The sequence below is a fragment of the Ixodes scapularis genome, unplaced genomic scaffold (assembly GCF_016920785.2).
Source record: "Ixodes scapularis isolate PalLabHiFi unplaced genomic scaffold, ASM1692078v2 PGA_scaffold13__105_contigs__length_92229423, whole genome shotgun sequence".
Classification (NCBI taxonomy): Eukaryota; Metazoa; Arthropoda; class Arachnida; order Ixodida; family Ixodidae; genus Ixodes; species Ixodes scapularis.
This window is the reverse complement of record NW_024609839.1, coordinates 69044684-69063178: the sequence shown is the minus strand read 5'-3', so window position 1 is coordinate 69063178 and position 18495 is coordinate 69044684. Positions and strand designations below refer to the sequence as shown.

Below are 18495 nucleotides of genomic sequence, written 5' to 3'. Positions count from 1 at the left end.
GGTAGAGAGAAAAAAAAACTGTATTTATCAATGTGTTAACAATTGTACAAAATGAGGTTTAAGACGTATGGACGAATAGGCAAAATTTAAACGTTTAGATCAAGAACCATATATAGGGTGTTCGATTTTTAACTTCATCTTGAACAAATCTTTTTTTTAAGAGAACAACGTAAAACAAAAAAAAGAAAAACGTTAATCCGGTTTAGGCTTTTTAGTTATATGCCTCGGAGAGCATAATATATGGGGTTCATTGTCACAATGAGCTAGAGTGTGATAATCAACTTTCTAATTATTTAAAATAAACACGTTTCGGTTAGAAACTGGCTGAGCATCATCTAACGCCACTAAATTGCTTAATTTTGGAAACATTTTAAGCATGGGGTAAGCGTGAGGTAAGGCTAGAGGTTCCACTCGTGCAAAAGGCGCAACGCCCGCGGTTTGAAAACACGGATGAAAAGCCTTATTGAAAAATCTAATTTGCGTGAGAAATTTCAGTGTCAAATAAACACATATGAATCATACAATATATATAAGAACATATATAACCATATAAGAACTATTTGAGGTATATAAGAACATATAAGAACCATTAGAATTTTGTTATAAGTTTCTTACATGGTTCTTATGTGTACTTATATCTTTATGGTTCTTATACATTTCCTATGTTTTTATATATTTCTTATGATTCATATGGTGTTTATTGGACACCAGGCATTTCTCAAAGAAATTAGATTTTTTACTAGAGAGGTTATTCGCGTTTTCAGAACACTAGAGTCGGGCCTATCGTTCGACTGGAAACCTTATCTTACCCCTGCGCTTATTACGTGCCTCACATTTGTTTTCTAAAATTGATCGAGTTAGTGGTTTTATATGACTGTCATCAAATTTCTTAGTGGAAACATATGTTTGCTTTCACTAAGTAAAAGTGTAATTACAGAATGTTAGATATTTATTTACCTACCTGTGACAATTATACCCGCGTGTTATGCCTGCTTGTCAGTTTAACTTACCTGCAAAGGCCTCATTATTTTGCCTTTCACGGCTTTTTTTTTAACTAAATCTGTTGGAGTTTTAATCATCCGCTGTAAAAAATAGAACGTCAAAAAAAAGAAAAGAAAAAAGAAACGAGCGCTACAAGAGAAAACAAGCAGCCATTAAGGTTTCATTCATATCCTAGCGTTTTTTTTTTTTTAAGCATCTTGGATACGGAAACAAATATAAATTATTTTATCCCATGGTTGTTATAGGATCCGCAAATGGCAACCCGTAAGATCGTGCCGCGAACTCGGAACATATTCGTACTATAAAGCATGACTCTGAGAACAACTCAATCATTGAACAGGCCCAGCACATTATGAACCAGTAAGTACCTATTTCAACTCCTCGTAATCCCCGAGTCAGCATTTGGTTCGAACATCTTAGTTGCATAAAGGAAAAGCGCTACTTACTGCGGACATAGTTTACAGCGTTGGGCAACGAGAGGATGGGAGCCATTCAGGGAGGAGTTTTGATCTGGAAAACAGAGCAAGAAACGACAATTGGCAAGTATATCAGCCTATTAAATATTAAAAAAAGAAAAAAACGCGAACATTCTACGCGCTAACAAGGAAGGCACGAGCGCCGCAACATCTCTTCTGAATGGTCGGTCGTTCTTTCACGCTGTTTTTACGGAAGGCAACTACGGATCAGGTCTATATAGTAGCTCCCTTCCCACACAAAGTATTGCACGCAATGTTGTGATAAGAAAAGTCGAAAAAAATTATTTAAGCCGGTAAAAGTATACGTTCCGCACGAAAGTAGGCAACTGTATTTCATAACGCGCCACACATTTGATTGTGTGAGGCTATGGCCGCCGGGATGCCACCTGAGCCTATTGCAACACAAGCCACATTCAAGGATGCACAATATACATCAGTGCAGACGCCTCGAGCGAATTGTGCTAGGCACTCTAAACACCGCCCTAGCAGGAATAGCCTTATTAACTTCACGGTATGGTTAACGAATCCTCAACCTGCCCCAAGGAGTAGACACGCTGAAGATCGACAGGCAGCCACTGGGGCAGATGCTTGTGTCTTGGCGTCACCTCGCGCTGTCGTTCCGTTCGACGTGGGACGCAATAGACCCAAAAGGCAAGACGTACACGTCCCCTATACCGTCGTCACAAAAGAAGCGCAGGCTATAGCTTGCGTTCGCGACATTTGAAATGAGTCCCTAACGCATTGGAGGCGTTTCACAACGGCCACAACGCTGGCACGCTTCGGTGTGTTCTCAAATGCAGGAGGGTGTAGGCGATCCAAAAAAATGGCGGCGTAATATGCTGTGAGGTGACTGCAACGCGTTTCCTAATGTAGTCACAGACAGGATAAGAACGGAAGGGCGTGTCTTTTGAATACCTGATATCCACCAAGTGCTCCATGGCTTCTGCCGTGCTTCGGCCACGCGCGCGTGCGCTCAAGGTGCACGGGACGCTGAAGCATTCTCGAAGGTAAAGGACGTTTGCTGTACGCCGTAGAACTGAAACCCCTTTTTCACCTTGCCAGAAAAAGTGCGTATGGCGCGCCCTCTTTTCTAGTTCCTCGATTTCCGCCAGATGACGCCACACTTTGCTATCTTGGCTGCCATTGATTCTGGTGCTGACACAGCAGCGGACGTGGAAGCAGGAGACGCCTATTCTAATGTTGGTCGTTGTTCATGTTGACAGTTCAAGGTAGCTTCAAATGCCCAGAGCCGGTATGCCGAGACGACAGCGACGCTTGACTTTGCCGCTTGTTCTTGAAATACGGTAACAATTGAATTCGAGGCAGCATGCTTATATTGCCTAGATTCACAAAAGCAGGATTTACTACTGCTCTGAATTATCTATGTTAGTATGGCTTTACTACTTCAAAGTGAATAAACCTCACAAAATGAGACGTTTATGCGCTGTGAAGTACTAAAACATAGAAAACCAACTACCCCAAGCTGCGGTGTTAACAGGTTAGGATAGTGTTTTGCATTACTCTCTTTAAATTTCCAGAATAACATTTTTTTCTTGGCGGGAGTTTTGATTTTGTATGACGACCTTATCAGGAAATATATTTTCAAATTTGTCCAAAATTAACAATATTAAGTTAAATTTGCAAATTTACAGCATCTCATATGCATTTATTTAGTAGCTTGGACGTCGAATATGCGCTCCTACGCACCGTCCATGAAAATCAGCGATCGTAAAAAAAGACCGTCGACAAAATCCCAGCCGACGAATTCACCGCCATCAACTCATCATTTCGCCAATGAAAGCTTCCGTGTAAGTGGTTAGGCAAGTTCTCCAACTTAACGTGGCCAGTGAAGCGGCAGCTGCACCCTAGAAACTAGCTCCCCATAAGGCTTAGAAAAATCAGTGTGAACCATCGATATACATACATAACGTGACACCATTAGCGAAAAAAAAAAGCAATCGCGGTTTCTTTAAGTTTTGTTTTAACGCGGAGAGGCCACCACCAAAAGTACTACAGTGCGATCAAAATTTCTCAATGAGTCAGCTTGTCTATACTTTATTTCGCAATAGTCCAACCGCAGCCCACGTGAAAATCGGATGTGCGATTCAAGCAGCCTCAAAAGTGCATTATCGTGGCACTCGCTTTCTATGTGCGTTTTCTGTGGATGGCTAAATAATTCACGTAAAAAAAAAACAAGGGCAGGATCACGACGCAGTCATAGTGCGTGAATGCCTGAGCCGATGATGTCAAACCTGCCAAGACGAGTGCCACAACGATACGTTTTTGTTGTTCCTCGATTGGAGACACCGGATCGTATCGTTAGCTGTGGCCGAACTTCATATGAAAGGAAGTATAAGGCCCGTTCACACACTTGCAACCCAGTACGACCGGGAGAGACGAGACCTGTTGAAACCCCCAAACATTTCTTAGGACGAGAGAAGACACTGGCATCCTGGCGCCATCTGTGCGTTGACCCTGTAACGGCATTTCACAAGAGTGAAGGGTTTACAGGATTTCCGAAGTCAAATGTACGTAATACCTATGAGAAAGGCTCGTTTATAACACTGACAAAAGTTTTTCGAGCTAAGAAAGAAAGGATATTGCGCGAGAGAAAAAGAAAATATGCCGGACCGCCAAGTTTACACTGCTACCCAATAGATGGCGCCAGTGTGTCCTCTCGTCGTAAAAGATTTTAAGAGTTACCAAGGAACTCGCTTCAAAGAGGTCGCAAGTGTTCGAACAAAAAATAGGAAGTAAGAGAAACACACCGATTTATTAGTAAAATGCAAAACAATATCGGCTATGTTGTGTCTTTGTTGCAAGGTTCGTCTAATATGTTCTCTCGTCGTAAGAGATATTAAGAGGTTCCAAGACACTCGGTTCAAAGAGGTCGCAAGTGTTCGAACGAGAGTTAAGTAAGATTAACACAGATCTGTTAGAAAAATGAAAAAAAAAGCGGCTATGTTGTGTCTTTGTTGCAAGTGGCGTCTAATATGTTTGGTGTCTCACTTACACAGCCAGTAATTAAGTATGTTTTGTACTTCATTTCGGCTCACTTTGATTGGCACGGACGCATACGCCAGAGGTTGCCCACGGTCCTTTACACGGCGGCAGAGGCGGACAAAAGTATTCCCCTTCTAACTGAAATCCCGAAAACGGTTTTACTGATCCCCTTAGTTTCCTGAAAGGCTAGACTGAGTTCGACTCGTCTTGCAATGCATGCTACAGACATGCAGAAATCTAGCTCCCTACGAATCTGAAAAGATTTGCGAAACAATGATGTGTGCCGAAACGAAGTCCGTATCCCGTTCCCTTGTATACAATTGGGTGCTTCGCGAATTTACATTTCTTTTTATAAGTAAGCTTTATTTCCCGGAGATGCAAACTTCCTCCGATGAAAAGAACTTCTATTTTATTTCTTCAGACTCGAAAACATTTGACACAATACGATTTTTGTTATTTCATGTCTTCCTCTCTTTCAATCTTTCTGTCGTTCTGTCTTTCTCAAATTAAAATCGCGGTCGCTTTTAGCCGCTGCCCAGGACAAGATTCCGTAAATTTTCAAATTTAATAAAGCGTCGGCACGATAGCTTTGTTTATTTTCAATAGAAAGACTTCCGGCGGGTTGTCACGTGACCAGAGACGCAGAGCAGACGCCATTCTGTTGTCCGCTGTCGTCACATGTTCAGCTATTAAAATGTCGTTGCGCCAATAAAAAAAAAAAAAAAAAAAAAAAAAAAAAAAAAAAAAAAAACGAACGTCTTGCCGGCGTCATCATACATGCGCTGCACCTCATTCAACAGACAGATGAAGTCTCGATCCGCTCGATATCGTGAAACGCTTTACTTAATAACTTATGGAAAAGCACGAGCAGAGTGTCCTTTGGAAACAAGTGAGACAAGTTTCTAAAGTCGTCGATGATGCCGGAACTTAAAATATACCGTTTTCTTTTTTCTGATTTCCTAAAATTTCAAAAAAATGCAAATCGATGAAAGTCCTCCTCCATAGTTTGCATTTTGAAAACGACGTAAACCATTGCGGTGTTCAAAACACCCGCCATGTTTTGGGGCAGCTGTTTATCTCCGTAATACTCAACTTCACAAGCATCTGCACTGTTGAAGAATGAACGGGCGCAACCGCGCTACTTTGAAAGGAACCTTTTTATGCTTGAATTGTTGTACAAAGCATTCTGTTGAATAAGGCTTATACGCCTCTGCCTTTGTCTACTCTGAAGACATTTGTGGGGCAAACTATAATTGCGTAATTTACAACTAAAACTTCGTAAAACTAAGGTACTTACATGTATTCGAAATATACGTATCGCCCATTAAGACTTCTTTGAGCGACGCGCGCAACGCGCATACCGCACAACTTTGCCCGGTTGCTAGTATAGGCGAGGCAAAACGTTATAAGTAAAATTACACTATCGGCTGCTGCACAAGCTTTTTTTGTAGGATTGTAGGATAGTGTAAAATTACACTATCCTACAATCCGAGCCCATCAGAGGTCTGCTTTCTGACATCACCACAATCCCTGCAAAAGAAGCAGACGAACTTGCGCTCCGCAATCAAGACGACCGCGAGACTACATCCTAACATATTAGATCTTCATACTGTGTATTGGCAGATACTTTACATATGTATTCAATGATAAATGAATGTGTATACATGCTATTGAAGAATAAGACAACATTGACGATGTTTGGTCACATTACTCGATTGCCATGACCTATAATCTTACGCCTTACACCCAATTTATTCTGATAATTGATCGGCGTCGCCGTCCTCATGGCACGTCTATTATCAAATTCAAATTATGTCCGGCAGCAATCAAAACTACGATTTGGCCGACGCAATCGAGCGGCGCGATAATTGCGTCGTCATGGCGCGCGTCGTTTTGTGCGTTTGCTGCTGCAGTCTAAACTAATCCCGCAGAGTAAAGAAAAAAATGCCCATGATCACGTAACGTTCACTGTTTGTGATTGGGTGATATTCACCGCATTTGGCGGGAGTTAACACCATGAGGGCGCCGCTACATTAGGTGCCCCAGTAGACTTCCGGTAGCGTATTTATTTGTCATCCAGCAACGCACAGTGATCGGGTTTAAAGGGATGGTTGAACCGAACATTTCAGCGTCTATAATATGGGGAGACACCAGGAAAAGGAGAGTAAAAACGGAAGCGCGCAGGTGTCCGTCGATAGCAGGCGGCAGCAAGCTTGTTTGCGAACAAACATCGGTGTATAGCGAGCGCCTAAAGGCGACGAGTCCCAGCCACGACAACAAACTTTTGGCGCCGTTTCAATTACTTCATGGCATCGCAGCGCACGCTGCGTACAGACGCAAGGTGGAGCGGCGGATACCTGCAAACGGAGAGTCACCTTTTTGGCGATTTGCATTCACTGCGATATTTTCTTTACATCGGCGAACAGAATATTCTTTTTTGCACTTTGACTTTTCCGTCAGTCCTAAATATTCAAAAGTATAATGGAGAAGGAAGACTCTAGAGACAAAAAAACAAAAAAAAAAAAGAGCTGTGTTTATTTATTTTGTTTACAGAAAAGACCCGTAGCAGGTACGGCCATGAAGAATAAAACAAAACACACAATCTTGTGATTGTAATTAGTGATACACCACGCCGTAAAAGCTGTAAAAAGAAACACATAAGAAATGCACGTAGAGAACAAAATTTAAAAAAATAATGGGACCGCCTTCCAAAAGAATGGCCCCGCTTCGTTACGCATAAAATAGGCATCCGGCAACTATTCCCATCCAGTAACTGCTTAAAGAAAAGGTAATGCTTTTATAATTGGTAGGACAAAATATTTGTTTGCGTCTTCCTCGAATGGTTCGTGCAAAATTTGGATGTCCTTTGGTAATTTGTTTAGTACTCCTCGTTAAACAATTAACCATCCAGAAAAAAGAAAAAAATCCTCAGTCGAAAAATTTTCCCGCTTGTGCGTAAAGGGTTTCGTCCAATTAAATGTTGCATCCCTGTTACAGGTGCATTTCTATTCTTATTTCCGAAAACGTGGAAAAATGTTTGAACAGCAGTAGAGGCTTTAATACACGACGTTTCGGGAAGAGACTTCCCTTCTTCAAGTGTGCAGAAAATACAGTTGCAAAGCGCTTTTTGGAGAGACTAAAGGAGAGGAGGAGCATTGGAAAAAGCGAAAGAAAATAGTCATGTATAATAGTACAAGTAAAAACACTTGAGCATGAAAAAAATACATTCCAACAAAACACATAAAAAAAAAAAAGAAGTGGTAGTTTTAAGGGTAACATGGTCGCGGCACTCGTTAGCGAAACCAAGAAAATACATGAAAATACATCACAGGCAACGGCCTCCGTCACGTTAGAGTTAGAGCTCCAGATCCAGAAAAATAACAGCATACAGGGGTCAAGTCGAGTGAGCCCAAGCCAGTATAACCGGCAGCTTGCTGCCGGTTTTGCTTTTATAAACTTTTAATGCGGATTCTGAAAAGCGCACAGATATTTAATTGTAGGTCCTACCAAAGAGCAACAAGCAGTTACCTTTTTTTTATAGAGAAATACGTAAGTTTCAAATCAGGAAGTAAGGTTCGGCCAACTTGTTATAGTTGGGTAACATGACAATTAAAACAAAACGTGCCTGAGAAAGTGATAGCAAATATTTCCCGTGAGTCTTGACACTTTATAGTATGATGGGGCGAAAAGCGTTTCGTCCGTAAAGTTACCTGCACACACTTTTCAGTAAACAGATCCAACTCCCAAGTTTTAATCACTTTCAATCATTCATCCATGATTGTAAAACAATAACTTCACTTGCCCTATCTATTGTGCTATACAAAACAAAATCGTCTGCAAACAGCCACAAAGACGAGATAATGCCTAACGATATGCCATTGATAACAAAAACAAATAAAAGTGGTCTTGGCAGAGCCTCTATTGGCACGTCAGTCGCATCACAAATTAAATCATATTCAGTGCTATAAAAAATTTAAATTTTTTTTTGCATTATTGGCATTCATTGTTGTCAATATCAAGAGATCTCAGATTGTGTAAAAGCAACAGATAATACAATTTGTAAATTGTTTAAAAAAATGAAAGACGTTTCCAATTCCCTGTAATGCCAAATTAGAGCGCAGCTCTTGAGGAAGAGGAGGGGAGGGTACGTAGGGAAGGGTATTTATCTCCTCCCTTCCTCTTCTCCTCCTCTTCTCCCTTCCTATTTAGCGGAAATATTTTCGCTAACGTTAGCGGTGAAATTTTTTCGCTAAATTTAGCAGGGCAGTTATTTCTTCAGCTAAATTTTTTTACCGCAAAATTTAGCGGGGAATTTTTTTTGCTAAATGTAGCGGTGAATTTTTTTTTTTTTGCTAAATTTAGCGGGGAACTGTTTCCTAGAAACTTAGCGGGAAGTTTTTTTCGCTAATTTGGCGAGCAATTGTTTCCGCTAAATTTAGCGGGGAATATTTTCCGAGGGGAAATTTCTCTCTAAATTTGGCGGAGATTTTTTTCCCGCTAAATATAGCGGGAAATATTTTACGCTAAAACTAGAGGGGAAAGTTTTCCGCTAAACTTAGTCGGAGATTTTTCCCCTAAATTTAGCGGAGATATTTTTCCGCTAACCTTAGCGGTGAATTTTTTCTGCTAAATTTATTGGTAAATTCTCCCGCTAAATTTACGGGTAAATTTCTCCGCTAAATTTAGCGGGAAAAGTTTTCCCGCCGAATTTACTGAGGCAACTTTTCCCGCCCAATTAAGAGGAAAAGTATCCCCGCTAAATTTAGGCGCCGTGTGACGTCACGAGGGTGATGTCACACGTGACGCGTCATTATAAAAGCGTCCTATAATGCAACGCGTGGTTGCGCCGACGGCGACGGCGACGCCGCTCAATACGGAAAAGGGCGCCTAAGAGCTGGGCTCTATAATCTAGAAAAATAACGTGCATTTCAACTCTCCTCTAAAGTTAAAACCAAATAATGGTAAAGTTTGGCGAGCTGTGTAGCGCACACAAGACGCTTTCTAAAACCATACTGGACAGGAGAAAATGCCTTTTGCTATCAAGATGTTTATACACACCGTAACAAATGGTATGTTAAAAAATCGTGCAACACGCACAGGTAAGAGAGATGGGGCGTTAATTCCCTATCTGTGTTTTTACCACTGCTTGTGACCTTTAGTAAAATGCGTCAGATTTCATTTATTGGAAAGCGCACCCTCGTCTAAAGTTTTAGAAAAAATTATGTAAAGGTAGGAGAACGCAATTCATAAGCACAACTTTAAAACTCTAGGTGTCAATCCATCATGTCCTCCCGTCTTCTGAACATCACACTCATCTAAGCATTTCTTTGTCTTCAACATTTATAACCACGGATGCCATATGCGGCACTCTATTTTCGATGAAGTACGGGGGGGGGGGGGGGGGGTGATAACGCCTCACGCTAGAGGCAAATACAAACTAAAATATTAATTAAATTCGTTTTGACTTCGTGACTTTCTTTATTTACGTCGTCCAGGTAAAAAATGTGTGCAATTCTGATGTCTTTTTACATGCCCCTCGCAGTTATTTTCAGAAATCGTTGCTATTTAGTCGTATGTCATTTGAGGGTTTGTCAAAATACTCCCGTATTACCGTGATAATAAATCTCCTAAAGTTTTTAGCAAGTTTTATCGAGTTTGGCAGATGCAGAAATGCATGGTTTAATATTATATTTCTGATAACCAGATCTACGTTTCTTTACGTATTTTGAGGGTAGAAGTCATTCGGTTTTCGTTTTCGTTTTTGCTTTCGCCATTTGAAATATAGACGAAATGTAAAATCAGTTCATTTCAGTAAACGTGTTCCTTTTTGTTTCTCGCGATTTTTAAAATTTTTCATTTAATAAACGATTATAAATATTAATATATTTATAAATCATTTATTATAAACTACATTAAAAATGTTCCATGTGGCATCTATACTGTTACTTAGAGCAAGAAGCTCGAAATGTATTAAATATACATCAATTTATTTTCTATTTGTTTCAATAATTTAATTGTAGATAAACATTTCTTTATCCTTTCCTCGGGAACGGCAAGGCTGACCGAGTCTTGAATTGGCAGTGACTAGGTTGTGGTCGCTAACATTTGAAACGACGGACACATCATGAAGAATTTCCCTTTTACGCAGAAGCAGATCTAATACATTTTCGCCTCTATTTGGTTTCCGAACAAGATGTTCAAAATCATAGGGAGTCATCATATCATCGAATTAACATAAATAACCTCATTTGACACAGTAGTGTCATCACCGTGCTGTTCTATGTTGAATATACCTGAGACTGGGGTAGAAAAGAACATAAAAGTCGAAGAAACAGAAAGGGACAGGAGACGTCGTCCTGTCCCTTTCTCTTTCTTCGACTTTTATGTTCTTTTCTACCCCAGTCTCAGGTATATTCAACATGGTTAACATCCACCAGCTCGCCTGCACCCTTACTATCTTATATTTGTGCTGTTCTAGTTCTGGAAGTTTAAACTCCCCTGCCAGAGAAAGAATCTCAGCGGTTAGAACAGACATATTTTTCTTCTAGACTACAACTGTCTCGACACCGGTTTCAGGAGAACCGTAAAACACACCAATGGCCATATATATATCATATTGGTTAGGCGTTCGTATCCGTCACTAGACGGATTCCACCTGTTCCGTTTCCACATCGATTGTCACACTGTTCAGATCCCTACTAACAAAATATACCAAATACACGCCCATTTCTATCACTCGTATATTCATTACACTCGGAAGAAAAAGGACTGGGCAATTGATCAATTAACCTTCCGACTAATCAACTAATGCATTAATCGTCATTAATAATTTTATCCGGTTAATCGATCGGTTGGATTTTCAGTTATAAAAATGCCCCCTTGCTGCCAGGTGTGATATTTGTCGTTTTTAGGAGTCAGCACTGTTGTGCGCTATGATAATGTAGTTTAGCGTTCGAGAGTCACCCATGGGGATTATAAATTTTCAACCAAAATTCATAAACATTTGTTCTTAAGATCGGTCGCTCGTGTTATTGCATTTCTCCTGCGGGTGGTACAGCTCTGTACCAACCGCCTTATTTGAATATTGACGCCCGTCAATAGTCAAATAAGGCTCTTCGTGGCGCATTTGATGACATAGCAAGAAAAAGTGAAATAAACAGTGTAGTTTTACACTTTTTGAGACGTTATGCACGCAACTGATTAATTATTTCATTGATTGAAGACTAGCAACTGATCGGGTTAAACGTTTCGATCGACGCCTATTCCTAAATATTTCAGTGTTCAAAATTGAATGACCTAACCACAATCTCGGCCGAAAATGAAGTAGTGACGAAATACATATTTAACTCTTCAATTATGCTGTGTTTTTTGTTTTTTTTACGTTGCGGAAATTTCTTAAGAAACCTGAGTTCTCTTTTCAAGAATAGTATCTACAAAATTAATATTTCATTCGTTAATACATTGTGATTATTGCAATGTTGTTTTGTACTTTTTGTCATCAGTGGAATATCAAGGAGAGACAATGACATGAGCGGATTTCCACGCAGACCCTTGAACGCTCTTTTCGAGTTCAGATACACACCAATCTTTACACATAATTTTGCCGTCATCGAATGCGTATGTGCTATTTTAATGCGAAAGCATTAACTGTTCCGTGGAGCGAGCCGACGTCATCGGGTTGTGTGTATGTTTATACAGCTTGGAAATTAATCTGCCTCGACGGGCGACTTGTCAACGGGCGACTTGTCCGGCGTCATCAGTTTGAAGCGCATTAAACGGCACCTTAAATCTTTTCTCCAAGTGAAGCCAGCTCCCAGCTATGAAACCACGCGAAAAGCCCAGGAACGGCCACCTATAGTTTCCCCGATCCCAAAAAAGTGGATTCAAGCTGATGGATTTCGGCTTCAGTCCTAGTTTGACCACCTTCCTGTAGGCGAAATGCGGGACACCCTGACCTGGGGGGGGGGGGGGGGGGGGGGGGGCAGGAGAGGAGAGGAGGACGGTGTTTTCACGACTCACGAATACGTATTAAAAAAATTCACCATCACGCACACCCCAATCTCCTGTGCAGTCCGAAAGCCTATTATACTCTTGAAGATTGTGCAGCGGAAATTAAGCTAAAATAATTTTCACTCGCAGTGATATATTGTTTGTGTAATTGTTATGGTAAATATTTTATTATGAGTGCCTAAGTTGAAAACATGTAAATCGACTGCACCAGACCACAATGCATGAAAGGGAAATAAGAAACAGTAATTATTTTTCGACTTGTCGTTTCCTCTCGATACTTACAAGCTAACATGCACTTACACAAAATTATAACCTTATGTTGCTGTTTTTATGTCCCTTTGTGAGTTGCAGGTTTTTTTTCCTTGTGTGGCCGTCTTGACTAAAAAAAGCTTTCCATGACAACCCTTTCGCATGACACAGTATGATTTGCAAATAACTACAATAGTAGATTATTTTTCAAATTTCGGCGAGCAATTGTCGCTTGCAATATTTTGCTATCAAGGGTCGAGGCACAAACGCACATACCTGTCATACTCCTGTAAGAACGACGGTCGCTGCACGCAGTGCTTGTATAGAAAATGGCATGCAACCGAGATTCACACGTTCATCAGCGACCTTCACGCAACCCCGTAGCCCGCTCTTCAGAAGCGCCAGAATTTGCGTAGTCTAATGCTAGGACAATGCGAAATGCGGGACATTTTAAAGATTTTGGTATTTCTTGCGGGACGCGGGACACGAGCCCTCAATGCGGGACAGTCCCGCGAGTCGCGGGACGGGTGGTCACCCTATTCAGTCCCATTGGTTGGCGTGCGTCGACGAGGATCTCATTGGCCGGTGCGCGTCAGTCTCAACGACAGCCACCCCATAGCACTGCGTGTCCACGCCGGGATCGCGCCGGTAACACAAAGCGTCCAAGGTCAGAGCGGGAAGGAGAGCTGGGAGAGCCTGCGATCGGCCGACGCAAATACGGACGACGCGGAAGAACGACAAGCATGCTTTCGCATTCACAACTCATAAGAAGCGCTTGAGTGCACCTCGAGCCTTTTTTGACTCGCAGGTTATCATTAAGAAGTTTTAACTTATAGACCTTTTCTCTCTTTAATATTTCTTTGCTCTGGAGCAACTCCCGTTTACTCAAAGTCACCTGTCAGTAGTCATTCGATGCCGACATTTTTTGGCCCTTCAGTTTCAAACAGTTTCTAAACTCATCACTCTTTTCGTTTTAGTCGTACAATTTTATTAAAAAAAATTGTCCTAATTTTATCTACATGTTTTATTCCAAGCCTGCAAATGGGTTCCACCAAGTGTACTTCAACGTTCAGGCCTTCCCGGGACAATGCTTGTATAACCTTCTTTCTTATTGTCTCGTCTGTCTCCCGCTCGTGTTCATGAATGCAAAATACGATTATGTTGTTCCTTTGACACATATTTTTTTTCAGGTCGACTAGCTTTTAATGCTGAGAACCGGAGACTTCTTTCATATTTTTACGGTATCCTCAAGTGGTACAAGTTGTACATCTGATCCTTGTTTATGTGTAACACTCTCAAGATGCTTGGATATACGGTAAATTTGCTCGCGTAGTCGATTATGTTTTTTTTTGTTTTCTTGTTTTTTTATCGATAGCACTAAAAAAAAAATACTCTCCTGTTTGTCCAAAACCTCTTTAATTAGGAATTCCGTTTGTAAGTGTGTCTCGGAACTTTGCTAGACATCCTCGCAAAAACTTCAACTTAAAATTTTGTCATAGGATGCACATAGGTCGCAAACTCACATAGGCGGCATTGATTCTGATTAAAAAAAAACATAGGCTGATCTATTGCAAATGGAGTGCAATGCTATTCGACTTATACGCAAAAATATGCATGACCAAGATCAGTTAATGTGGAAACAAAAACAAAACTATAAGGACAAAAGTGCTGGAAGATGGTAGAACATACTTCTGCTGTACTCTTATCACCCATACGCTTACATGGCTTCAGTGGAAGCTGCGTACCAGAAATTGATGCTTTAGAAGAAACTTCACTGCACTTGCACGAGTGCAGGGATTAAACCTACGAGCTCGTGGTGGCTTGCTCTTGCAGCTAATGCTTCATGCCATCTTGGAGGCGAACGGAATAGAGATAAACACAGATAGGCTTCAATTATGTTGGCTTAGGTTTTCCAAAGTCTTGCTAGGCTAGGCTAGGTTACGTTAGGTGATGATCTGTTTGGTTAGGCTAGGTAACATTAAATAAGATTAGTTAGGTTCGGTTAGGTTTGGTTAAATGCAATTAGCTTAGTTCAGATTCGGTTGGGTAAATTAGGTTAGGTTAGTTTAGCCGTGATAAATTAGCAGCAGGCGAGCGCCAGTGCTTCGTCGTCCCTGTCGCACGTACCTTGATGAGGGTGGCTGTGGGACACGGTTCCATGTCGGCGCTGGTGTTCTCCGTGCTCATCCGGCGAGAACTGAAGACGTCCTCCGAGATAGAACTCATGTCCGTCGACATTCGGGGGCCTCCCGTCGAGGCGGACACCGTCGGGACGGTGAGCAGTAGCGAGGAGGTCGGGCCGTTGTGGCGGGACTCGTCCGTGCGTACCTTGTCGCCCTGTCGGTAGCGAACAGCCGCCCGGTCCTGAAACGAGCGACCGAACGATACAATGTTTTGTTTCACCTGCGGAAGGCGGGCCGGCCTCCAGTACCCTGTTTAACCCTCTTCGCGTTCCACCCGACGCCGCTTGGTAAGAAAGGGATCGTATACGTGTTGAACTATTTAGTATTGTCGACTGTTATTTTGATCTCAACACTCCCTTCTGTAACGCCTCTCGCCCCGACTGTAAAATAAATAAATGAATAAGTCAATGAAAGTTAATGTTTTCACTCACCCACAATTTGAAAGAACGCGGTCAAAAAATAAAGGCAACATGAACTCAGAGGTATAGCCTAGAGACGCAAGGCGATCGATTGATTTTGTCGGCGGTAACCTAGCCAGAAAAACGCAGACGATGGTCGTGACGTTGCAACCCTCGCGCTGAGTGATTCCGTTCACAAACTCCGAGCGTTGGCTGCGCTCAAATTGTGGTTAAACAAAAAAGTCAAAACTACTGTGCAGAGAAATTTTAAAGAAAACTACTCTGGGTGCATTTACTCTACCGCGTAACCTTTGTCACAGAGCAAGCGACCCGGCGCTCGCCTAAATAAATAATATCGTAGCGCCGTTGTCGTTACTGCGCTGCTTCACAAGGATGATTCGTAAAATTGTTTCACGCCATTCTCGCTTTCGTTTTTGATTTCCCTCTCGTGCCTTGTTCGCATACCCACACTAGGCGGAGCTTCCTCAGGCGCCGTAACGGAAATTGGCGGTCTTCGGAGCCACTCTTCTGACTTTCCGAGGTTATATAGCCGCAAGTCGTCTCATCTCGGCCACTCGATTGAGCGTGCGCGTGCATGCGGCGGCGGCACAATTGGTCGTACGGCGGACAGTAGCTCCTAGAAGAGAAAGCCCAAGTATGACGTCATCGCTTGATGATCCCCCAGCCCACCCCAAGCGGCAAACACGCTGAAGCTCGGCGACAGTGGACGCAAAGCGCCAGAGGCGTGTGTTTTGGCGGCGTCGTCGCGCATGCAGCCGTCACGCTCACCGGGGGACGCTGTAAGACGCACTGACAGAGACGCTGGCACGAGCTAGGCTCTGCGGCTGGGATCAACTATACTAGATATGACATTTTAAAGGGAGGGGGGAAGGGGGGTGCTTCCCGCCTTTTCTTTTAGGTGACGTGGGTCTGGCAGGGAATCTCGTTCGAAAGCCCCGTCGGATATTGGGATCTCGTCGCGGAGTAAAACAATAGGGCAAATCCGGGAAATGTAACTATTTTTTTGTAATTATTCGAAAGCCCTTCGACGCATATTTATTGATTTTTTTTTTGCAGAAATATTGATGCATACATTTATAGGACGCTATATAGGACAGTAAAAAAAAAATTCTGAGGCTCGGTACCTATGTCGACCTAAAGCAGTATTGTCTACAGTCCTATTGAAAAAAGTCAAGGCGTTTCGCGATGTGCCATATCAGACAATTAAAAGAGATGAAACAGCTGACTTAAGAAATATTAAATTGCGCGTGAACCCCCAATACAATAGTGTTAGGGCGTGCTGCGGAACATACCAATGCTCCGTTTCCCTAAAGGTAGACTTCATGTGTAATTTTTAGAATTTTAAATAAAGCGTGCGAGATTTACGCAAATATGATCCCACGTGACCTAGGGTACTATCATCGCAGTTTGCCGTCTGGGACCAGCTCATCCATGGTGCCATATCAGGTGACGATCAAATACGCCCAGTTTCGAGCCATCACATCCATCGTGCCCACAGCGCCGTTCTGGTGGCGGAAAGGGGAAATGTTCCGGGCAGGGAACGAAGGGCTGCCCTAAGGTGCCTGGAGCGCGTGCCCAACTGGTGTATGTAGCGTCCCATCCCGCCCGTACATCAAAATTCGTCCCGAAGGGGTAACAAATGACATCAAAGAAGCCGGAATGTCATGCTGGTGGATGTCGCGATCCTGGCAGTTGGTCGTAGAAATGATGGCGAAAAGCACGAGCTAATGCGAGTGTCGCTGCCGTCGTGGCGTCCCAACTTCTGCTTGCCGAAACTTCCGTGGGCTGCCACACTGTAAAGAGACGTGCAGCAGGGCAGCCGTCTGCCGAATCCACCACCACCGTTGGGACGCCGCCAGGATCGGGACCGGCGATAGCATGACACTTCTATGACATCACCAGGCGAAAATCGAGGGACCGATATTTGAAACACACCAATCGGGGACGCGTTCCTGGAATCATAGCTGCACAGAGTTGTGATGAAAACGACTCGCCTGAAGACTGCTGCGCCACTCTCGGTGGCGACGATTTTTATCGCAACACACGCGCGCTGCCCGCAGCGCGTGTGTTGAAAGGTCGCCTAGCTACTTCTCATTTTGACTCGGCTTTCTGTCACTACATGAATTGCTCACGTTTCACCGGTTAAATGTGTCGTGTGCCTAAATGCCGCGATGAACATTACGCGAATAAAAATTTTTGGGACCACTAGGGAAGCTGCAGCCAGCGGACGAGTTTAGAGAGCCTGAAGTAAGTGTGTGTTAAACTCAAAGCAGAGAAAGTATTTGCAATTTAATGTCGGCGTTAGAGATGGCGGATTAGACACTTTTTTTTTTTTTTGCTCTTAAAAATACTTATTCTATCGGAACAAAAATGGTGTTTTAAGAAAAGTTTAATTTTATTTTTCGCGTAAAATATTCAAGCAATTCGAGGGCTGTTTAAGCCGGAGTTGCTTTGAAAAACCGAACGTGGCCCTTTAGACCCGCAGCTAAACTTTGCTATTTAATGGCGCCCATGAACACGTACCCCGGGTGTGCAGTTGGACACACTCTTGCGTGAGGCTCTCTAGACGCGTTAAGCGGTGCCAACCATTTTGAGAGAACCTAGATTCCAGAGAGTTTCCCGCTGCTTGATCGAGATAACGTGGTTCATGGGCCACGTCTGCAATGTAAGCAGCGACCAAGCGACGAACGCGTTGGTCGTCTGCGAGCGTCTCAGCCCCTCCGACTGCTCTCCTCCTCGCCACACGAAAACGCGGCGCATGCGCACTTGCGATCAATCTTCGCCGGTGGCGTCCGCCATTAAATTGAAAACGATCCCCATGGCTTCAGATGGACCCTCTAATCTAGGCTCTAAAGCTTTTCATCGCGCCTCGCACCCCTCCATATCACTGCGCTCATTCGGCGCCCGGCACAGTTCCCCTTCCAGCCGCTCTACCGTCGTCGTGACACAAAATCGAAGGAGAAACTACATCAATTATGGGCAACCTGGTCCCACGCGTCATTACATTAATTGTGTCGTTTGATGCATCGTGCCATTACATTCACCGCTTCATCACATCCATGGAGCAACTGATTTCAAAGGAAGCATGTCAACACATCCACCGAGCTAACACATCCGTCGATGGATGTGTTGGTGCGGGAGATGTGCTGGCTC

The 18495-nt window shown here is 42.9% G+C and overlaps 1 protein-coding gene across 1 annotated transcript in view; it reads right to left on the bottom strand.

Annotated features, from left to right (window-relative positions):
* The window catches only part of LOC8038871, a 205496-nt gene that overhangs the window by 3022 nt on the left and 183979 nt on the right, over positions 1-18495 (bottom strand). Inside the window, exons 7-8 of the mRNA XM_040213825.3 lie at positions 14868-15104; positions 1449-1512 (exon numbers count right to left, since the gene is read on the bottom strand). Coding sequence (XP_040069759.1) covers positions 1495-1512; positions 14868-15104 — 255 coding nt within the window. The 3' untranslated portion in view covers positions 1449-1494. The remainder of the gene's footprint in view (positions 1-1448; positions 1513-14867; positions 15105-18495) is intronic.